At 40.3% G+C, this 24783-nt stretch overlaps 1 protein-coding gene across 1 annotated transcript in view; it reads right to left on the reverse strand.

Moving 5' to 3' along the window:
- nlrc3 (NLR family, CARD domain containing 3) overlaps window positions 1-24297 on the reverse strand; it is a 54584-nt gene extending 30287 nt beyond the window's left edge. Inside the window, exons 1-4 of the mRNA XM_048609509.1 lie at window positions 23896-24297; window positions 5161-5398; window positions 3153-3413; window positions 222-1977 (exon numbers count right to left, since the gene is read on the reverse strand). Coding sequence (XP_048465466.1) covers window positions 222-1977; window positions 3153-3413; window positions 5161-5167 — 2024 coding nt within the window. The 5' untranslated portion in view covers window positions 5168-5398; window positions 23896-24297. The remainder of the gene's footprint in view (window positions 1-221; window positions 1978-3152; window positions 3414-5160; window positions 5399-23895) is intronic.
- Window positions 24298-24783: the final 486 nt, after the last annotated feature.

Below are 24783 nucleotides of genomic sequence, written 5' to 3' on the forward strand. Positions count from 1 at the left end.
CCGAAACGTCAGCTTTCCTTCTCCTCTGATGCTGCTTGGCCTGCTGTGTTCATCCAGCTCTACACCTTGTTATCTCAGATTCTCCAGCATCGGCAGTTCCTACTATATCAGTTCAAGAAGGAGCTCACTACCACCTACTCAACGGCATTTGGGGATAAGCAATAAATGCTGGACTAGCCCGTGATGCCTACATCCATTCAACAAATAAAAAAATCAAGCACCTGAGGTTGTGGCAATACAGTAGACGGGGGAGCAAGCTCTTGAAGATGTTATAGCTCAGGCAGTTGGAGAGATTGGTCTCTTCCATGCATTCCTCAGATACCTGCAGGAGATAGGCCAGAGCAGAGCAGTTTATGGGTGTCAGTCTCCCAGCCAGACTCCCTGTTCGTAGGGCATCTGCCACCCCTTTTGCAATCTCAGTATGCTGCAGCTCATTGAGGCAGTGCATTATGTTGACCGTTCGTGAGGAGATGATGTAGTTGGTGTTGAGGCAGCATTGCAAGTGGTGCATCACTGGTGCTCGGTAGCTGTTTTGCTCATCCTTTGTCAGGAGCAGGCCCTGCAGCAATCCATTCACTTCTGGTGAGAGCAGCCCAGAAAGAAATCGCACAAATATGTCCAAATGACCATCTTCTGACTGAAGGGACTTACTGATTGCATTCTTAAAATGGTTGTGGAAGCCTATCTTGGGCCAAGACATAGCACTGTCAGTGAAGAGGTCAAATATGGCCCTTTTGGCTGCTGTGTAATAATAAATGGCGGCTAGGTACTCCTGTATGGTTATGTGTGTAAAGTAGTAAACTGTACAGATATTGGAGTCATCCTTGCTGAAGATCCCAGTACACATGCTCCCTTGTAGTGAAGTGAGGTCGATGCCAAATGCCTTCATGTCCTGTTCATAGAAAACAAACTTCCGCTTGATTAACCCATAAAATGCCAGCTTACTTAGGTTAATAATTAGTTTCTTGTTATTACTGAATGTTTGCTCAATCTTCGGTGCCTCCTGTTCCTTTTCCTGCCAGTCCCCATTGAGAATCATTTTGAAAAAGTACGTATAGATTTCTGTCATCGTCCTTGGGAAATTTCCAGTCTTAAGACCATCATTACTGATTCTGAGGTAGTATGCAAGGGACAGCCCAATCATCAGACAAAAGGACGGGACAGAGCACATTATGTGGAGCGATTTATGGGCCTTTATACACAGAAAGACCTGCATTGCCATTGTTCTTTCTTCAAAGAGTGTTTCCAAGAAGTCCTTAATTTCCAATTCCCCAAAGCCCCTGAGTTCTGTCATTCTGTCCACAAGTCCAGTTGGAATTTGACTTGCTGCTGTTGGGCGTGAAGTGATCCATACAGTTGCCTGGGAAAAGATGGTACCCCGTATTATGTTGGTGATTAAGTTGTCGATCTGGATGTCTTTTTTTGGGTCAGTGCATATCTGGGAGTTTGAAAACTCCAGTGGATACTTGAACTCATCCAGACCATCAAAGATAAGCACCACCTTTGCTGTCCCATTCAGGATGTGGTTGGTTTCAGTGATGTGGGGAAAGGTCAACTTGAGCAGCTTTTCTGCAGATATTCTTTCAAAGGAGTTCAGTTCTCGAAACATGAAGGGGAATATGAAAGTTACATCTCTGTACAACTCTCCCTTCAGCCATTTGTACACCAATATTTTCACCAAAGTGCTTTTACCAATTCCAGCCACCCCAACTGTTACTGAAATACGTGGCGGGATGTTAACCTTTGAAAGGGGAAGGAACAGCCTTTCCAACGGGGTATGTCTTGGGCTGTTCTTCATCCCTCTGGTGGCCTCAGTTTGCATCACATCATGTTCTTTCTGTTGGATGTCCGTCAGCCCATCAATGAGCAGGAGATTGGTCAGTCTTTCCAGGGAGGACTTCTCACACATTGCACTGATGTCATTCCCACTCCCAAACTTGTTCTGCAAAACCTCGATATGTTTCTGTACCATTGGCTCTTTGAACAAAAACAGAAGAGAATGAAATGAGGACCTGATTGCTAACTAAGACAAGTTACCAGCCCACATAAGGCATGTTGACATCAGTTACTAATTCTTGTTGGTGACCTTACCAAATGAACAAATTAAAATACTAAGACCTGGCACTTTAATCTATTTGAGGGTAAACACATTGACATAACACTCAGAATGACAGTAGGTGGGAGAGTTAGGGAAGAGATGAGGAGAAACTGGTGGTTAGGAAGGAGAGGAAGAGAAAAGTGAAAGAAGGAAGATGAAGAGATAGGAAGGAAAATGGGGCAGTGAGGAGGAAATGCCATCCAAAATACCTCAAATTTTGCTCTTGCTGTGTTCTTTGCAGTTATGCTAATTTTCCTCTATGCTTGATGATACCGCTAAGACTGAAAAGTGGATGCATTTTGTAGTTCAGCATCAGGAACAGTATAAAATGCCAGCAGATAAATGAAATTCAATTACTCCAACAATGAAATACCCAACTGCTGAAAGTACATGGATAAAAGTTCCCCATTGTACATTGAAAGAACTTCATTTCAAGTCAGCCAGCATCAAGTTCAAAATCAGGTCAGTGGTTGCTCCTCTGATTTCCTATAGAACAGGTTCCTTGTGTCACTGCAGGAAGCTGATTGCCATATCTGAGAAAATGCTGTCTGCATTGATTTACCTGACTCTAATGTTCAGTCAAGACACCCACATAGCTTCTTATCCACATGTACTGTAGAAATGGCTAGTTTTGCAAAAAAAAACAATCTTCAGCAATAAAAAAAACTGAACATTATTAAATGATATTGCAGAACTCCTGATTGCATGAATAGTGCTTCCATTAGTGTTCAGAAAGATACAAAGATGGGTCTGCTGGAGTACTTCCTTCATAATTCCACCACTTCTTTCCTTGTTACCTCTGTCTCCTCCCCCTTTTCGCTTTCCTCCACTACTCAACTCCCTGTTGTCCAGGAGTTTTTATGTCCCCTTTTGCTGACTTTCACCAGAGCTGTGGTGAGATACTGATCTGAAAAAAGGTTGTCCTAGGCCCTAATGACGTTACATGAGCCAGTGGGAGCCTAAGATCGGCTCTTGTAGCCCCATCATCCAAAGAGACCAGAGGATAACAGAACAGAGAACATAGGGGCAATTCAGATCAAATAAAACATCTTACCATAAATGGTAATGGAAAGATACAGCTGCGAGTTAGTGGTTTCTATAAAGGTCTGCAGCGATTCAGAGGCTGTGTTCCCTTTACCAGCTAGAACATCAATGACTGCCTTTACTTTGTCTGATAGGGTACTCAGTTCCTGAATCTGATTCACTTCTTCAGCACTGATCAAATCCTGCCTCTTCATGTAACGGATTATAGTCTCCAGAAAGGGCCCGCTGATGGATTTTACCAGTTGCTTCCGATATCTGTTGATCCAAATACCTACAATGCACACAAGACATGATGGAAATGAAAACCTAAACTCTGAGTGCAACCACCTTAAATAAAGTGTCAAGTGGGTGACCAACACTGACATCTTCCTGTGGTCCCAACTATTATAGATACCAGTTTCCAGACAATTTTATTCCATTCTATCGAAGTGATATCAAGAAACAACTGAAGGAATTATATACAGTACAGTATAAGGTACGTTCTCTGTCAACATCCCAGCTGTAGTACTGAAGACTTGCTTGAGAACTAGCTGTACCCTTGTCAACCCTGGCATTTACTCAAAATTGTGGAAAATTGCCCAGGTTATGTCTGGTCCACGCAAAACAGGGCAAGTAAAATCCAGCCAATTGCCATTCCATGATTCTCAGTCTCAAAATAATGGAAGTTATCATTGACAATGCTGCCCAAGCAGCATGCATACAGAAATAGGCTATTCAACAATGTCCAATTTGTGTTCTGCCTGTGCCACTTTCCTTCTGAAATCATTACTGCCTCAGTGCAAACATGAACAAGAGAAATGAATTACAGAGATGCTAGTGATTGCACCTAACACCAAGTTAATATTTGACTGAGTGCAGCATCAAGATGACCTATCATAATTGAAGTCAACAGAACTTAGGGAAAAACTTCATTGGTTGGGTCATATCTAGCACAAAGAGAGTTGCCTGTGTAAGGATCAACCACCTTCAACTTCCTCATTAATGACAATTAATGATCGTACTAATGTTCAATTCCATTTTGAGCTATTCAGGTAAAGTGGAATCGTACCTGCAATGACAGAAAGAAATGGAAAACATTAGGGTTGGATTGAAAGCTTCACGTAACATTGTCAAGGAATGATCTTCTCCAGCAGAAGACAATCTAACCATCAGCCTCTGACATTCAATATCATCATCATCACTGAATCCACTCCCATGATACAAAGCATAACTAAATACTGTATCACACATTGGTCTGGTTTGGAAATATATTGCCATGCAATGACACTGGTTCAGAAAACTGGAACTCCCGTCCTACCAGCACTGTAGGTGTTTCACCACCAGTGCACAGTGGCAGTAGTGTGTACTATATATAAAATGCACTGCAGCAATTCACCAAGCCTCCTTTTGACAGCACCAATTTGTGTCCTGTAAGACTTAATAGGCAGCATGCGCATGTTCGCCTCCAAATCATCCTGACTTGGACCTCAGTTGTCATTCCCTCATTGTCATTGAGTCAGAAACCTGGAATTCCCTCTCTAATAGTACTCTATGTGGTGTACCAATATTACATGGACTTCAGTGGTTCAAGAAGGTGGCTCAACATCTTGTCAAGAACAATTCGGGATGAACAATACACTCACATCCCAGAGACAAATTTTACAAAACCCTCCTTGCCCTTGATCTGTAATCCTTCTGGTGGTCACTGCTGTAAGCTTGATATGAGCTCTCCTGAAACTCCCTCTTCAGGACCCTAATACTCTGGCCATAATTGGATCAATCATTATGCCATTATGTGTCTGATAATTCAGTTCCATGGCACCCAGTGCTTTTAAAGTCAGGGGATATGTATAATGGGGTTTGATTTGAAAAAGTGTCTCCTCCAACCTCAATGCAAACTTTTATTATTCAGACATGATCAAATTCATTGATGTGTCTCCTCAGGAAGGATGTCTTGAAATGTTATGTTGATGATATGGATCAATATTGCTCATTACCTGTCCAAATATCACATCCCAGATCTCACAGACCAGACCTACCTTCCATTATCTCACACAGCAGCTACAGTTTTGAAGGGTGCAAGGGGCTTTTTCCAAAGCCCTGAGACATCATTTGTCAATCTTTGGGCTGCCAGTTCCAATCAGGACAATGATGATCCTTCACCTCTGCTCGTTCTCTGACACCAGCTCTAAAACATAACATCTGCGACTGGTTTGAAATTGCAATCTGTACAACACCATCCACAGCTGCTCCTCACGTCACCCTTTCTCCATCCTGCTGAAAGAAAAATTAGTATTTCATTCAACGTTCAGAACTATGGCACACATACATTTTGTATAATTCACTCAATTTTCTTCTAGGTTAGGTCTACTGTTTTACACTTTTAAAAGTCTACACTTTTACTGTTTTGTTTTCAAGAAAGAGTTCAATATAGTTTATACGGTTAAAGGGCTCAAAGGGTACATGGAGAGAGCAGAAACAGGGTACTGAATTGGATGATCATACTGAATGGAGAAGCAGGCTCAAAGGGCTGAATGGCCGAGTCCTACTCCTATTTTCTATGTTTGTATATTACTTCCCTCCCTCAAGCAAAATTACAGTCACACAGCTGGTAAGATCAGCAAGGCAACAAATTGAGGATCTGGAACAAATGTATAAGAAAAAATAACCTCAGTCCTGTGACGATCTGGGGAACCAGTTCAGTCTAGAACTGTCCAGTACGTATATGGCTGGCAGAACCAGAGAAAAGTTTCAGCACAGACACAGTCTAGTCAGTATCTGCACCAGCTGAATAGACCAGTCACCTGTTATAAACCCACTGACCAGCCATCTGGTTTATAGCCTTGCCAGTTTTAACACTTCAGTTATCAATCCATAAAATCACAGAATCCCTGTGGTGCAGAAAGAAGCCATTTGGTCAATGAAGTCTGCACCTACCCTTTGAAGAGTATTCCACCCAGACCCACCACCTGTAACCCCACATTTACTATGGCTAATCCTCTCAACCCGCACATCTTTGGACTCTGGGAGGAAACTGGGGAATCTGTTGGAAACCCACACAGACATGGGGAAAATGTGCAAACTCCACACAGACAGTTATTCAAGGCTGGAATCAAACTCAGATCCCCGGCACTGTGGGGCAGCAGTGCTGACCACCCAGGTTCCTCTTGAATGAGTTTAGAATTTGTACCGTCAAACTTGGCAGTGAATTCCAAATAACCACCACCTTCTGGGTAAAAAATGTTTTCCTCATGTCCCCTCTAAACATTCTACCAATCACCTTAAATTTGTATCCCCTGGTAATTAACCTCTCACTAAGGAAACGAGTCTTCATTGGCCCTCATTATTTTGTACACCTCAACTGTCACCCCTCAGCCTCCTCTGTTCTAAGGGAAACAACCCTAGCCTATCCAATCTTTCCTCATACTCACAATATTCAAGGCTTGGCAAGACTTTTGTAAATCTTTTCTATATGTTGTCAAGAGCAATTATGTCCTTCCTAGAACGTGGTAAGCAGAAATGTAAATAAAATTCCAGCTGTGGCCTAACAAGTGTATTGTATAGTTTCAGCATTACATCCCTGCTTTAGTATTCAATATCTTTCCCAATGAAGGAATGCATCCCATATGCCTCCTTTACCACCTTATTTATCTGTCCTACCAACTTCATGGACTTGCAGACATGCATTTCTCTACCCTTCTCAACATCTTCCTGTTTATTTTGTATTCTCTTACTTTACTTGCTCTCCCAAAATGCATAACCTTGCACTTCTCTGGATTGAATATCTTCTGGTGGGTAACAGCCATCCTCTTCACTATAAGTTATCTGACCGATATCTGTGTTGTCTGTATGTTTCCCAATTATGCCTCCTACATTTAAGTCAAATCATTAATATTAATAAACAGCAGGGGACTCAAAACTGAGCCCTATTGAACACCACTGGAAATAGTTTTTCATACACTAAAATATCCATTGACCTTTTGTTTCCTGTCACTGAACTAATTTTGGATCCAATTCGCCACATTCCCCTATATCCTGTGGTTTTGATATTTCTTAACAGTCTGCAATGTGGAACCTTGTCAAATGCCTTACTAAAATCCCTGTAACAAAATCCACTCTGCTATCCTCTTCAATCCTCATTTCCTCAAATATTAAAGGAAGGCATTAAGACACAATGTTCCAATAACAAGGCCATGCCAACACAAAACTATGCTGATTACGCTTTGTGATCTTTGGCACAAAATCCTGGATCCTCCTTAATAGCACCTTGGAACTCCTTCACGAACCAGACTTCAGTGGTTCAAGAAGGTGGCTCACCAAACCTTTTCAAAGACAATTAAGACAATAAATGCTTGGAGTTCTGGAATTTCCTCCCTAAATCTTCCCAACCCCTTTCTCCTCAATTAAGACGCTCTTTAAAACTAATCTCTTTTACTACATTTTTGGTCAACACTCCAAATACATGGTTCATTGTCAAATATTGTTTGATAACGTCCTTGTGAAGCATTATGGGGGATTAAAGGCACTTTATAAAAATGTCTTTATTGTGTGTTACAAGTAAAACATTGCCTTTAGTATTTTTTGACCTGTATGCTCAAAGTGTCCAAGTGCTAATCCTTTTTATTATTACTTGGCTGAGAGATAATACTGAGACAACAGTAGAGGTGGAACTTCCTATTATTTCCTTGAGATTCTCTAAATCACATTTATGACTGTGATAAGAAGAATGCGCTGGTAATTAAGCACCATTACTCCACTGGTTACACCATTAATATAAATGTGTTGATTCAATTATCAAAATGGCCAATTGATTCCCTATTGCATGACTATCCAGAATGTGGGGGCGCTGGTATTGGACTGGGATGGACAAAATCAGAAGTCATATGACACTAGGTTATAGTCCAACAGGTTTATTTGAAATCACAAGCTTTCATAGCACTGCTCCTTCACCTGTCCACTCCGAAAGCTTGTGATTTCAAATACACCTTTCGGACTATAACCTGTTGTTGTGATTTCAGATTTTGACCATCCAGAATGACAGAGGCTTTCATCAGGTTTCTTTAATTAACTAAAAATAATGCATTTATATAGTACAAAACTTATTCTTAAAACAAGTGGCAAACACTGATTAATATCTAAACTATAATCTAGAATTAGAACTCTATCCCCTTATTTCCAACACACATTTACTCACACAACACGAAAGAGTACAGACTCTACAAAGATGATGGTTAAGTACAAAGGCAAAAGGAAAAATACTCCTATTGGCTAAAAGTCTGAAAACAAAGAACAGACTTTGATGACATCTCACAGTCACAGATTTCTTATCTATGAAATGAAATTGCTGACAGCCATAGACTGATGGAAGATATTGAGCTCAGATTGAAATCACGTTGGATCAGAGACTTTGGCATTTGATCACAGTTCAGCTTTTTAGCGTTTATAAGGGAGACATAAATATTGATATTTTGGAAACTTCATAAGAGAGACTTACACTTAGAGTCATAGAGTCATACAGCATGGTCCAAATTGTCATACATCATAGAGTCATAGAGCCGTATAGCATAGAAATAGACCCTTTGGTCCAACTCGTCCGTGCCAACCAAATATCCTAAATAAATCGAGTCCTGTTTGCCAGTATTTGGCCCATATCCCTCTAAACTCCTATTCATATACCCATTCAGATGCCTTTTAAATGTTGTAACTATACCAGCCTTCACCACTTCCTCTGGCAGCTCATTCCATACATGCACCACCCTCTGCATAAAAGAGTTGCCCCTTAGGTCCCTTTTAAATTTTTCCCCTCACACCTTAAACATATGCCTGCTAGTTTCAGACTCTCCCACCCTGGGGAAAAGACCTTGGTTATTCATCCTATCCATGCCCCTAATTATTTTATAGACCTCAATATGGTCACCTCTCAGCTTCTGATGCTCCAGAGAAAATAGGCTCCAGCCTATTCAGCCTCTCTTTATAGATAAAACCCTCCAATCCTGGCAACATCCTTGTAAATCTTTTCTGAACCCTTTCAAGTTTCACAACATCCTTCCTACAGCAGGGACACCAGAACTGAACACAGTATTCTAAAAGTGGCCTAACTATTGTCCTGTACAACTGCAACATGACCTCCCAACTCCTATACTCAATGCAGTAACCAATAAAGGCAAGCATACCAAACACCTTCTTCACTATCCTATCTACCTGGGATTCCAATTTCAAGGAATTATGAATCAGCACTCCAAGGTGTATGTGTTCAACAACACTCCCCAGGACCTTACCATTAAGTGTATGAGTCCTGTCTGATTTGCCTTTCCAAAATTAAGCACCTTACATTTATCCAAATTAAATTCTATCTGCCACTCTTTGGTCCATTGGCCCATCTGATCAAGGTCCTGTTGTACTCTGATGTATCTTTCTTCGATGTGCACTAGACTGCCAATTTTGGTGTCACCTGCAAACTTACTAACCATACCTCCTATGTTCACATCCAAGTCATTTATATAAATGACGAAAAGCAGTAGACCCACCACTGGTCACAGGCCTCCAGTGTGAAAAGCAACCATCCACCACTACCCTCTGTCTTCTACCTTCAAGCCAGTTCTGTATCCAAATGGCTAGTTCTTCCTGTATTCCATGTGATCCAACCTTGCTAACAGTCCATGCCGACCGTAATCCCAAACTAAACTAGTCCCACATGCCTGCACTTGGCCCATATCCCTCCAAACACTTTTTATTCATGCCTTTATCCAAATGTCTTTTAAGTGTTGTAACTGTACCCACATCCACCATTCCCTCAGGAAATTCATTCCACACACAAACCACTCTGTGTAAAATAAAATGCCCTCAATGTCTTTTTTAAATCTTTCTCCTCTTGCCTTAAAATTATGCCCCCTAGTCTTGAAATGCCCCACCCTAGGGAAAAGACACCTGCCATTCACCTTATCTATACCCCTCGTGATTTTATAAATGTCTATATGGATACCCCTCAACCAGTCAAAAAAGTCCCAATGTATCCAGCCTCTCCTTATAATGCAAACTCTCCATCTCGGCAACATCCTGGTAAATTTCCTCTGAACCTTCTCCAGCTTAATAATATCCCTCCTATAACCAGTTGACCAGAACTGGACACAGCGCTCCAGAAGAAGTCTCACCAACGTCCTGCACAACCTCAGCATGCGGTCCCAACTCCTGTACTTAATGGTCTGAGCAATGAAGGCAAGTGTGCTAAATGCCTTGTTAATCAACCTGTCTAGATGTGATGCTTACTTCAAAGAATTGTGTACCTGAACCTCTAGGTCTCTCTGTTCTAAAACACTACCCAAAGCCCCATTTTCAATTGCATAAGTCCCAGCCTCATTTGTTTGACCAAAATGCAAAACCTTGAATTTATCCAAATTAACTTCTTGAGGTTTTCTTCCTTACTAACCATCTAGGTCTGTGAAAACAGAAATCAAGTCCAGACAAGGTTGCTAAGCAACCATCAGCATGGGGCTCCCACAGTGTTTCACAAAGCTAGGTTTGCTAGCAATTAAAGGCCATAAATTCCATCCCTTATATTCTTAAAAGCTTTGCATGTCTTTTTCTCCAAAGTCATTTGAACTTCTATACAGCAGGCAAATCACAGAACACATTAAACTGTTTACCTAATTTTCCAATAAGCCACATTGTAAAAACCTTTTTCAATCCAGAAAGTGTTGAAACTGTTCAATTTTTTCCAGTTTTTGACATAGCCCATAAATATGCATTCCCAAATATATATTCAAGTGTGTGAGACAGGCTGGCTTCTCTGCAGCATTTCCCACATTACAACAGTGACTACAATTCAAAAATATGAAATTGGCTGAGGCATGCTGAGGTTGTGAAAGGTGCTAGAGAAATTAACATTTTCATATTATGACTGGAAAAAGTGTAGAAGGAGTTTTATTCTGTATCTAACCTTTGCTTATAGTACTCGCATTGGGGATATACAATAGGACACCATAGAGGGAGCTCTATTCTGTATTTTACCCAGGCTGTACTTGCCATGACAGTGATGGGACAACATATAGGACCATATTCAGAAACAACAAATCTATGGCATTGCCAAAGAAGTATTCAGGAGAAATTCATTTGTTTGATGGGATAGGAAAGAGGAAGCTTTATTCTCTATCTAACCCCTTTTTTTGACTACCCTAGAAAATTTGATGGAGCAATGTAGAGAGAGCTTACAACGAATATGTTTAAACATTGGATTCACTCAGATTGATTTTGGAATTGTTGACTGGATTCCTGTCCCTTTAGGAATGTTTTAATACATTTAAAAGAGTTGAATTAAAATACTGAGGAAGCTTGGAGTCATGCAGTAAATCTTAATTATCAGGAAAGTACCCAGATGACCTAGGTTATAACTCACAAACAGATGACATATTGAAAGCTGTGGGCTTAGAAACCATCAAACCACACAGTGTGCAGTAACATGCAAACTTACACAGTGCCTTGCAGCTATAGTCTGAGCAGGATATCCACACTTAGATCAGCCACTAACTGTTCATTTTTGCAAATGTTCTTTTTTAAACAGTAAAAACAGAATAAAAACATGCTCAATTTCTTTCCATGTATAACATTCATCTTCATCTCTCCGTGACATCCCATCAAACAATGTCATGGCAGATATAGAGCAGGTTAAATATGGAAGAGAGTCTTCTCTGCACTGTCAATCAAATGCTCCGAGGGCAACTGAAGCACAGGTTAAATACAGAATAAAATACTTGTGGCAACTGCAGCACAAATTAGGAACAGAATAAAGCTTTGTCTACACTTTCCTTTCGCAACAAGAAAATGTTCATTTCTATAGCACCTTTTACAACCTCAGGATGTTTCTCTATTATGGAACTCTATACATAATTTTGAAGCGCAGTCACTATTGAAATGTAGGAAATACTGCAGAGGAGACTGACACACAGACATTAAAACATATGATTTAGAGAACCTCTAGGAAATAAATGGTCACAGGACTTCCTGATCCAATTTTCCCTCTGCCTAGCCCGCATCCTAACGACCTTATCTGTCTATTGATAGGCAGCTTCCACAGCTATTTTCCCTGCACAGGGAGAGGAAGTATCGGAGATTTCTGTCTGCAGTCATCTGCTCCTAGTAATTCAGCCTGTACGCTGGAGTTTCAAAACTTGAGGTATTCGGAGAATCACAGAAACACAACAACAGAAGTAAAAAAATGTGTAAAACATTTGAGCAAAAAGACAGTTTAGAGTATGTGGCCCAAATAAGCATCCTATTCACAAATATATTGACGAAAATGAGCAAACTGGCTTAACTGCAGGTGTCTATTCAACTTCGAGGCTATGATGCAGTTGAAATGTGACAGCAAAGTCTACTAAGTTATAAGGTCCACAGGAAAGGTACGGTAATTGGTTCAGGGAGACAAATAGCCTTATAGTTGAAATCAATTCAATGATAAGAATAGATGTAACAATAAATAAGCAGGAAGTAGAGACTTTATGGTAAAATTAAGAAATTGAAAGGGATTTAAGGTTATAGTGGAAATTGTGAATACACCCTCTGGTAGCAGCTGTGAAGTAGATTATACCAATGAAGAAACTAGACAAGCATGTAGCAAAATCTGAATGATTTTAATGGGAAATTTTAATATCCATATAGCTTGGGAGAAAGCGACTAGCACATATCAGACAGGTACTGCATTTCTTGATTGTGTCATTATCTGAGGAAAATGTACTAGATGAGCAAAGGGGAAGTCACATTTGAATTAGGATTGAGAAATGAACAAGAATGAGGTAAAAGTTTGAAGATGCATAAATATTCATCTAATGGTGATCTTAATATGACCGCTTCAATGTAGTGTTTGAAAGGAAAAAATGTAACACAGCTGCTACGAATCTAAATTTCGGTAAGGTGAACTTCAACAGAATGAGAGGCACTCTGGGCAAATCTGTTACTAGTTAAAATGATAGAAAATGAGTGAAAGGTGTTTAGAAAATAATTTAATATGATATAAAAGCAGTTTATAGCCCAACAAGAGGCCTACTTGCCAAAAATGACAGCAAACAACAGCTAAAGAGGTAAGAGAGAACATAAAAATAAAAACATACAAAAATGAAACAAGTACATATTCTGGCAATTGGGAAGGATAGAAAGGGCCAAGAGTTACAAAATAGTATGAAAGTAACCTTAAGAGGGATTCAAAAATAAATGCCATTTTCTTTTGACAACTAACTGAAGGTGATCAGGTGCAATGAGGCTTCCATGATAACAATGATACTTTAAATGAAATTCAATACCCTTAAATTCATGATAGTAAAATGTAGGGTATGCAGGGTTGTTTGATCTTAGAGCAGGATAATAGATTGGCACAACATTGTGGGCTGAAGGGCCTGTACTATGCTGTACTGTTCTATGTTCCCAAGAATAGATTGATTCCATTGCACAATTTTAGAGGACATAGGTAAAAACATTGCAGGTGCTCTAATTTTAAATTTGCAAAGTTCTCTTCATTCCAAAACCATACTTTCACATTAGAAAGCTGCCCGTGTTACTACACTGATTAATAAAAGTGGGGGAGCAACAAAGAGAATCATAAGCTTTACTAGTTGACTTAACAGCTGCTATTGGAATACTACTGGATTCGAGAATGGCTAAAAAATTCTAGGGTGGGTAAATAATTGATCATTTTCAGCTGATCAGAGAAAACCAGCACAAATTTGTAAAGGGTAGCATGCCTGACAGACTTGATTGAATTATTTGAAGAGTTGGCTAAATTAATGGACAAGAGAATGTCTATGAAAATAACTTAAGTGAAGACATTTGATGAAGTTATTTGTAAGAGACTGTTAACTAATGTTATGTAGAAACATAAAAAGTTTACAGCACACAGGCCACCATTTATTCAGCCCATCAAGTCTGTACTAGATGAAGAATAACTGATAAACCTCATCACACTTTTCAGACCTTGGTCTGTATTTCTGCAGCTAGGTACTTCTCAAGTAAATATCTAAGTTTTTTTTTAATGTAATATGGGTTTCCAGATCTACCACCTTTTCAGGTGGTGAATTCCAGGGTCCTAGCTGAGCCTCAGGCTGAAAAAATTCTCTTCAACTCGTTTCTAATCCTTTCATTAATTACTTGTCTCTGTCATCTGGTTATTGACTTCTTAGCTAAGGAAAGCAAGTCCTTCCTATCCATTCGATTTCATATCCTCATGCCATCCCCATATGCACTCACCTAATATCCAACATTGGTAGACACCAAGAGTCATGTGGAGACAAAAGTAAAACTAAACTTTTAGCAATCTATTAAAACTCTCACTCACACAGATTTGATACTGAAAAACTTCAATTTGAATACATTCAAAGATTTTAAATCCTTTCAAATGTTCAATCTGTTATAACATAATTCTATTCAGTAACCATTTCAAAGACAGCTCATCATTTAATAGCCTCTTTAAACTATTAAGCAAAGCATGAAACTATTGTCCCCACCCCCCAAGATAAGGTCTTTTGTAGCTTTCGAAACTCAACCAAACATTTATAATGTCATTAGTTGTAATGACAACCCACAGGAAATATCAACAAAGAACTCAACTTAAACTGCAGGAATTTTTTTTTCTAACCTGTACCAGATTGCATATTAATCAAAGCTGTCCAACAGGGGGTATTTTTTAACTCAATAGACAGCTACAGCCTTTTTTTTTCATGTTTAAAGGGCTGGGGGTTTTAAAACTTCAGATCAAATTATATTTAAAATGACGTTAAATGACTTTCAGGAATGTTCATGCCTATTCTATCATTTTGTGACACTTACAATGTAATCAAGGCCCTTGGAGGAGCCAAAGTATGATCCAGTTGAGTACAGCACTGATTTATAACAGTCCAAATGGGTGTGGGTTTCCAACCACGTGATATACACTCTTGTTGCCAAAAATGGCACTTGTTAGAAACGGTGGAGTGACTTCCACCAATTTTAAATGATTCAGGAGATTCTACAAAAAATACAACCAGAGAGTAAGATGAAGCAGATAAATAATGCTTAGGACAGATATCAAGTGGATAATACAATTAAGAACCAAGCCGAACATAGAAGATTCAGATGGGAAGTGAGAAAACAAATAAAAGAGACAAAGAAGATAATGGCAAAAAACAGAAACGTGAATCCAGAAGTCTTCCATAAGCATATAAATGGTAAAACAATGGCAAAAGGAGTGAACAGAGATAGTAGGAACTGCAGATGCTGGAGAATCCGAGACAACAAGGTGCAGAGCTGGATGAACACAGCAGGCCAAGCAGCATCATAGGAGCAGAAAAGCTGACGTTTCGGGCCTAGACCCTTCATCAGAAATGGGGGAGGGGAAGGGGGTTCTGAAATAAATAGGGAGGGTGGAGGCGGATAGAAGATGGATAGAGGAAAAGATAGGTGGAGAGGAAACAGACAGGTCGAGGAGGCGGGGATGGAGCCAGTAAAGGTGAGTGTAGGTGGGGAGTTAGGAAGGGGATTGGTCAGTCCAGGGAGGACAGACAGGTCAAGGGGGCGGGATGAGGTTAGTAGGTAGGAAATGGGGATGCGGCTTGAGGTGGAAGGAGGGGATAGGTGGGAGGAAGAACAGGTTAGGGAGGCGGGGACGAGCTGGGCTGGTTTTGGGATGCGGTAGGGGGAGGGGAGATTTTGAAGCTTGTGAAATCCACATTGATACCATTGGGCTGCAGGGTTCCCAAGCGGAATATGAGTTGCTGTTCCTGCAACCTTCGGGTGGCATCATTGTGGCACTGCAGGAGGCCCAGGATGGACATGTCGTTTGAGGAATGGGAGGGGGAGTTGACCAGTTACAGACCTAAAAGTGGACTTGGAGGCAATGGGCATGCTGAGATACTAAATGCGTACTGGGTTTATCAAGGGAAATGCTTCCCAAATAGATGGTTGAGACACTGCATGAGCTAAAATTGGTACAGAGGAGGTTTTTAGATCAATTAAGGTCGATGAGTCACCAGGGCTGAATAAAATAATGATCCTCGGAAAGTTACAGTGGAAAAGGCTTTAGTCTTCCAATCTAGAGGAGGCGTTGGCCTAGTGGTATTGTTGCTTATACTATTAATCCAGAGACCCAAACAACCCAAGTTCAAATCCTGCCATGGCAGATGTTGGAATTTCAACACTATTCAATATTGTTAAATAACAAATCTGTAATTAAGAGTGGAATGATAACCTGAAATCATTGTTGATTGACAGGATCTGGTTCACTAATGTCATTTGCAGAAGCAAACTGCTGTCCTTTATCTGGCCTACATGTGACTTCAAACCTACAGCAACATGATTGACTCTTAACTGCTCTCTGGGAAATTAAGATGAGCAATAAAAGTTGGCCTAGCCAGAATTACTCACATCCTGTGAATGAATAAATTTGAATAAAATCCACCTTAGATGCAGGAATGATGCCAGGGGACTGAAGAATTGTAAATACTAGACTCTTTCTTGGACAAATGTATAAGGATGAGCCCAGCAACTAAAGATCAATTAGTTTAATCACAGCAGTGAAAAATCTTTTAGAAACAACGGCCATGGATAAAATTGGACAAAAGTGGATTAAAAATGGAAAGTTAGAACAGAGAAAGGGTTGATAGAAGTAATGCAGTTGATATGATTTACTTGGACCTCCAAAAGGCATTTAATAAAGTCTACATAAAAGAATTTTAGAAAAGTTGGTGCAGTTGCCCAGGAGTCAGTATTAGGACCCCACTCTTCCTGATAAATATAAATGATCCAAATCTTGGTACACAGGGCACAATTCAAAATTTGCAAACAATACAAAAATTGTAAGTTTTATAAACTGTGAAAATGAAAACGTAGAACTTTCAAAGGACAGAAAGATTTCTGGAATTGGCTAACAAGTGATCGATGAAAGTAAATGCAGCATGAAGTGATTCATTCTGAGAGGAATAGCGTGGAGAGACAGGTACAATTCCAAAGAGACTGCATGATCAGAGGGACCAGGGGCTATGTGTTCGTAAATCAGTGAAGGTAGCAGGGTAGCTTAAGAAAATGGATAATAAAGCACAGGGGATCCTGGCTTTTATAAATATAGACATAGTATTCAAATTATAGAAGTCATGATGAACCTTTGTTAAAAACTGTTTCAGCTTCAACTGGAGTATTGTTCACCACAGTTTGTAAAGGTTGTGAAGGCACTAGAGAAGATACAGAAAAAATTCACAAGAATGATTCCAGGCTCAGTGGTTAGCAGTGCTGCCTCACAGTGCCAGGGACGCGGGTTCGGTCCACCCTCAGGTAACTGTCTGTGTGGAGTTTGCACATTGTCCCCGTGTCTGTATGGGTTTCCTCCGGGCGCTCTAGTTTCCTCCCACAGTCCAAAGATGTGCAGGCTAGGTGGATTAGCCATGCTAAATTGCCCATAGTGTTCAGGGATGTGTAGATTAGGTGGATGGGTCTGGGTGGGATGCTTTGAGGGTTGGTGTGGACTTGTTGGGCTGAAGGGCCTGTTCCCACACTGTAGGGATTCTATGATTGAGAACTTTAGACTACAGGAGCTTTCAAGAACAGCAGATCTAGGGATTTCATACAGGTGCCTGTAGAGATTAGATAGAGAGAAATTGTTCCCATCTGAAGAAGCATTGTGCTCCAGAGCACAGTGATTTAAGGTGATTGTCAAAAAGGGCAGAGGCAATATGTAGAAAACCTTTTTATTCATTGTGATTTGGAACTCATAAGCACTGCCTGAGAATGCAACAGCAGCAGATTAAATTGCGACTTTCCAAAGAGAATTGGATCATTATCTGAAGATAAAGAATTTGCAGACTATGGGTAGAGGAAGGGTACAGGAGTGAGAGTAGGTTTGTTGCTCTTACAGAGAAGAATAGAAAAATGACAAACTGATAGCCCTCCATCTGTGCTGTAACCATTTTATCATTCACTATCAAATCTACCCATTATTGTGTACTCCCTCAATTAAATGTCTCCTCAGTCTCTTCTGTTCCAAAGAGAATAACCTCAAACTATCCTCAAATATTCTCACATTCTGATTACTTAATTTGAATGATCAATATCCTTTCTCTCTCAGCGCTCCAAACCCCCCACCAACTATTGTATAAATGCTATCCCCTCCGCGCTTCACTTCAGCTCTGATGAACAGTCATCTAGACTTGAAACATTAGCTTGCTTTCTCTCCATGGATGCTGCCTGACCCACTGTGATCTTCAGCACTTTTTGTCTTCAGCTCAAACTATTCAATCTTTCCTCGGAGCTAAAATTGCGTATTTCTGGTCACGTTCTCACATGTTTCCTCTGTAACCTCTCCAATAAGATCACATTCTTCCTGCAATGCAGTGATCAGAACTGTATGCCGTAATTTGGCTGCGTTCTAACTGGTGTTTCATATAGTTGTACAGTAACCTCCCTGTTCTTTTACAATCGGAGAATATTGTAACCAGAAGACGGCTACTTGACCCATTGTATCCATGCTAGCTTTCTGGAAGAACAACCCAGCTTGGCCCACTGCCCCACCCCGATCCTGTAGACTGCAAATGTTTTATCTTTAGATAATTATCCTTGATTGAATCTGCCTCCACCATAGTCTTGGACAGTACAATCTAGATCCTAACCATGCATTGTGCAAAAAGGATTTTCCTCACATTATCTTTGGTTCTTTCGCAAATCGCCTTAAATCAGTGTCCTTTGGTGACCTTTCAAACCTTTCTACACTGTCTAAACAATTATGATGCTGAACACTTCCATCAACTCTGCTTTGAGCACGTTCTGCTCTAAGCTTTCTGTTCCAGCTCATATAATATATCCACATGAAACCCTCATCTATTCTCAAAAATCTTTCTGCACCTTCTCCAAAGCCTTCACACCTTTTTCAAAGTGTTAGTACCCAGAAATGGACACAATAATTTAGCTGTGTCCAAACCAATGTTTTATTACGGCACATCATAAATTCCTTACTTTTATATTCCAAGCCTCTATTTATAAAGCCTAGGATCCCGAATACCTTTTCAAATCACTTTGTCAACCTGTTTGCCACCTTCAACAATTTACACATATCCACACCCATGTCTCTGTTCCTGTTCCTACTTAGAATGCTATCCTTTGTTTTATATTGTTTCTCCTCAATGTTCCAACCAAAACTTAGGACTTCACACATTCTCTGTATTAAAATATTCTGTTACTTGGTTATCTATTCTACCAGTCTGTCCATGTCTTCTGAAATATATCACTATATTCCACATAGTTCACAATGCTTCCAAGTTTTGTGCCATCAGCAAATTTTGAAATTGCGCCCTGTACAACCAAGTATAAGTAATTAATCTGTACATATATTCTATATGTTAGTTAAAATAGGACAGTATCCTATATGTCTCTTAACTACCTTAATACCTGCACTGCTACTTTTAGGAATCTGTGAACACGCACGCCAAGGTCCTTCTGTTTCTGTATCCATTTCAGTATCACACCGTTATTGTGAATTCCCTTTGTTGATTGTTTCCCCATCAAATACATACAGAATTCTTCTCTGGATTAAATTCAGTTTGTCACTTTTCTTCCTACCTGACCAGTCCATTGATATCTTCCTGCGGTCTATAGCTTTCTCCCACCCCATAAATGACATGACCATTTTCTGGATTAAGTTAGTCATACATAACCTGTGCTTTAGAAAACTCCATGCTGACAACCCTTGATTAATTTGTGCCATTCAAGCTGATTTATACTGGCCCCTATATATTTTTTCCAATAACTTGCCCACGTAGAGGTCAGATTGACTGCCCTGTCATTACTTGGTATATTACTTCCTTCTCTGCTAAACTAAAGCACAATGTTGGCAGTCTTTCACTCCTTCAACATCATATCTGCAGCCAGAGAGGATTGGAAAATCTCTCCCCTTGCTCCTGGCAGTCTGGGATACAGTTTATTCAAGCGTAGTGATTTGTCCACTTTCAAAGATGCCAAATATCTCCTCTCTCACTATGTTCATCCCATTCAATGTCTCACACTCATCCTCTTTAATGTGGTATCTATTTGTATCAATCCTTTCCATTGTGAAAACTGAATCAAAGTATTTATTAAGTTCGTTAAAATATCCCCATCTCACTTGCCTCCACAGACAAGTTACCTTTTCAGTATCTAATCAGCTCCACTTTTTCCTGTTGTTCTTTTCATATTTATAAATCTTTAGGTTTTCCTTGATTTTACTTGCAAATGTCGTTCATGTTTCCTCTTTGCTTTCCTAATTTCCTTTTCAGTTTCACCCCTGCACCTTCTACACTTTTCAAGGCATTCTGCAGTATCTTATCCTCAGTATCTGTCATAAGCCTGCTTTTTTTTGCCTTATCCTACTCTGTGCTCATTACCAAAATGATACCTGAATGCCAAGGATTAACTGATGAGCAGAGATTGCACAAACTATTCCTTGAAATTTAGAAAGTTAGGGGTAATTTGTCAGTAATTTGTAAATTATCAAGATTTTAAGGGGAATACAGAGGACAGATAGAGAGAACAAAAACGTAAGTTGCTGGAAAAGCTCAGCAGGTCTGGCAGCATCTGTGAAGAAAAAAATCAGAATTAATTTTTTGGGTCCGGTGACCCTTCCTCAGAACTGATGGTAGCTGGGAAAACGTTGGTTTATATGCAGAAGATAGGGTGGGCGATGGGGTAGCAAGTAAATGATGAGATAAAGGATAGAGCCCAAAGAGAGAGAGCAGCAGTAAGACAAACAAAGGAGTTGATAATGATCTGGCTAGGAGGATGAACAGCTGTTAATGGGGACTGTTAGTAACTAACAATAGGTAGTGTGTAATGGCAGGCTATGTGATATTTCCCATTTCTGATGAAGGGTCTAGGCCCGAAACGTCAGCCTTTCTGCTCCTATGATGCTGCTTAGCCTGCTGTGTTCATCCAGCTCTGCACCTATATGTGATAATAAGGCCTGGTGTATGGGTTAGGGGGATAGGACATGGGAGAGTTTATGCCCTAAAATAACTTAGCTTGATAAAGTCTGGAGGGCTGCAAGGTCCCCACACAGAAAATGAGGTGTTCTTCCAGCTTGTGCTGAGCTTCACTGGAAGACTGCAGCAAGCCTGAGACAGAGATGTTGACCAGAGAACAGGGTGGTGTGTTAAAGTGGCAGGCAACTGGAAGCTCAGGGTCTTTTTTGCGAGCAGAACATAGATGTTCAGTGAGGTGGTCACCGATTCTACACTTTGTTTCCCCAATGTAGAGGAGACCACATTGTGAGCAGCAAATGCAATAGACTAGATTCTGTGAAGTGCAGGTGAAGTATTGTTTCACCTGGAAGGTGTGTTTGGGCCCTTGGTTACTGGAGAGGGAGGAGGTAAATGGGCAGGTGTTGCACCTTCACTGGTTGCAGGGGAAAGTACCGTGGGGCTGTGGGGGTTGTTGGGAGTGAAGGAAGAGTGAATCAAAGTGTCCCAGAGGGCACGGTCCCTGCAGAAGGAGGACAAGGGAGGGGAAGGAAATATGTGTCTGGTGGTGGCATCTCGCTGGAGGTGGCAGAAATGGTGTCCGATGAGCTTCTGGTTGTGGATGCTGGTGGGATGGTAGGTAAGGACAAGGGGAACCCTATCGATCTTGCGGGAGGGAAGAGAGGGGGTGAGGGCGGAAGTACGGTTGAGGGCTCTGTCGACAGTGGTGCTGGAGAATCCTCGGTTGAGGAAGAAGGAGGCTCCCTTGTCGAAGTTAGCCTCATCTGAACATGTGCAATGGAGATGAAGAAGGTCAGGACTCAATTTTGAGTTTAATAATTTTAAGGCCTAAACTCTCTCATGTTCTAGCCCCCTACCCCACACACCAGGCCTTGTTATCACATAATAAAAACTGAAAGAACTGCGGATGCTGTAAATCAGCAACAAAAACAAAGTTGCTGGAGAAAGTCAGCAGGTCTGGCAGTATCTGTGAAGAAAAAGTCAAAGATAACGTTTCGGGTCCGGTGACCCTTCCTCAGAACAGATGCTGCCAGACCTGCTGAGCTTTTCCAACTTTGTTTTTGTCATAGACTTCCATTACACACTAGACATTCGTCACTAACAGTCCCCATTTACAGCTATTCACCCTCCTAGCCAGATCGTTATCAATTCCTTTGTCTATCCAACTGCTTTATCTTTTTGTTTACTCCCTACCCCAACACCCTCCCTATCTTCTGCATATAAACCGACATTTTCTAGCTGCAGAGATAGTAGGAACTGCAGATGCTGGAGAATCTGAGATAACAAGGTGTAGAGCTGGATGAACACAGCAGGCCAAGCAGCATCATAGGAACAGGAAGGCTGACGTTTTGGGCCTAGACCCTTCATCAGAAATGAAGGGTCTAGGCCCGAAACGTCAGTCTTCCTGCTCCTATGATGCTGCTTGGCCTGCTGTGTTCATCCAGCTCTACACCTTGTTATCTCATTTTCTAGCTGCCATCAGTTCTGACGGAGTTCTAATGAAACGTTAACGCTGATTCTTTTTCTTCACAGATGCTGCCAGACCTGCTTTTCCAGCAACTTCTGTTTTTGTTCCTGAATTACAGCGTCCGCAGTTCTTTCAGTTTTTATTTTGACAGATGGACAGAAGCTTTTTCTGTTAGATGGAGTGTCGAAGACCAATGATATGGTCTAGAAGTTAGAGCTAGGCCTTTCAGAATTGAAAATAGGAAACACTTCTACACTCAAAAGGCTAAGGAAATCCAAAACCCTGTTCATAAATGGTTATTGATGTTCAATCAACTGAAAATATTAAACCAAAGAGCAAATAAGATCATGTTCAAGGGGCTAACGGCCCTTTCTGCTCCAATGTTATGCAAGTTACTGCCTGAGAACTGTGCTCCAGTGCTATACACCCAATATGAATCATCACAGCTGGCTCGTAGCAGCACGGAATATCCATATGTATATCTACCAGACTCTCTACAGGGATCTGTAACTCCGTCAGTGTAGAAGTGCCCTAACTTCAACAGCTGTGATATAACTTCCTTGCTTACTCTATATTTTAAATTGTTGGCACCCATTTCTGAGAAATTTCAGTCTCTATCCTGGTGTCAGTTGTATCTGCTCCTATTTTTAACTTCAATTGGGGTTAAGATGTACTTGAAACTTGCCAACTGAAAGTTTGGTTTTATTGAGACCACTTTCCTTATAGCATTCTGATGGGACTACAGAGAACAAATTACCGGGACAATTTTTGGCAGTATTCCAGAATTCTACAATTTTTTGTGTGAAGAAATGCTTTCTAACATCACCTCTAAATGACCCAGCTTTAACTTAATTTTTTTTTCTGGATTGCCCACCAAAAGAAGCAGCTTCTATTTATTCCTTTCAAATTCTTAAACATCTCAATTAGATCTACCATTAATCACAAACTATAAGAGGTCAGGGCATCTGAAGTTACCTTTATGACTGATTAAGGGGAGTGATATATTTCTGAGCTTCAATCCTTTAGGTATTGTTTTCATGACAGAAACTTATTTTTCATGGAAATCTCACTGCTAGCAGATCGAAGAGGTTGATTTCAAACCTACCCCTGTCTTAGAGATGAAAGCATCATATGTTAACCCATTCCACCAGCTTTAGTTGACCCACTTCAGCAGTAATCCCATAAAGTTTGCTCCTTAAACTAAGTCACCTTTCTAGAACTGAAAGAATTTGACATGTCGACATACAGAATAATTCCTGCCCCGTAACCACTGAGATCAAACTAATATCAGTACTGTGTAGAGTCATGTAAATACTTTATCTTGATTTACAAAGGGCTAAAGGAGAACTTACCTTATGTATACCCGGTGAAGTTTCAGAAATAAGACCAAAGTGCTAGAAAGATTAAATAAAACCTGGTATTTGTCCAACAGGCTTCTTTTTCAGAGGAGCTTTCCTTTAGCCGTTAAATTATTTCCTTTCAAATGTTATAGAGTATTCAAAAAAAAATGCAGACAAGCTCTTGGTAGGTAGAAGGAAACCGCAAACAGACCCACACGAGGAACCCTTCTGATCAGTGACTTGTCTGTCACTTTTCTCGATATTTAAAAATGATGCAACAAAATTACTCTTTAGAAAAATTCCGTAGCCATCAGGGCAACAGAGAATGTCTCATTAGGCGTTTTACCGCACCTGGCAAATCTTTACAGTTACTGTAATTTCTTGAAGAAAAAAAACAGCTTGTCTTCCATTTGTGACATCTCTTCCTGTTGGTTGACTTTTTTTTGTCTTCCTGTTAGTATGACAGACAACAGGATGTGAGAATAATCAGCACATGGTAACTAATCAAAATGCAGACAAAAAAAAAGACAATACAAAGATGCGTTAGGCTGCAAGAGGTATCATCCCTCTCAATGCATCATACATGCCCACATAGGAATTAAGCACAGAAAGAATTACTGTACAATTCATTGCAGTACATCTGTTACTGCATATTAAACGTAACCTCGCAGTCCTTATTCCCAACATTATTAAGCAATCTATTTCGATTTTATAAAATGAAAATTATTTCTAAATTTCTAAAACTTTACAAAATTAAATTTGCCTTTTTATCCTTATAAGAAGAAAACTAAATCTTTTATACTTTGAATCAGAGATAGTAGGAACTGCAGATGCTGGAGAATCCGAGACAATCAGGTGCAGGGCTGGATGAACACAGCAGGCCAAGCAGCATCATAGGAG

This window comes from Rhincodon typus, chromosome 21 (genome assembly GCF_021869965.1).
Source record: "Rhincodon typus isolate 14 chromosome 21, sRhiTyp1.1, whole genome shotgun sequence".
NCBI lineage: Eukaryota > Metazoa > Chordata > Chondrichthyes > Orectolobiformes > Rhincodontidae > Rhincodon > Rhincodon typus.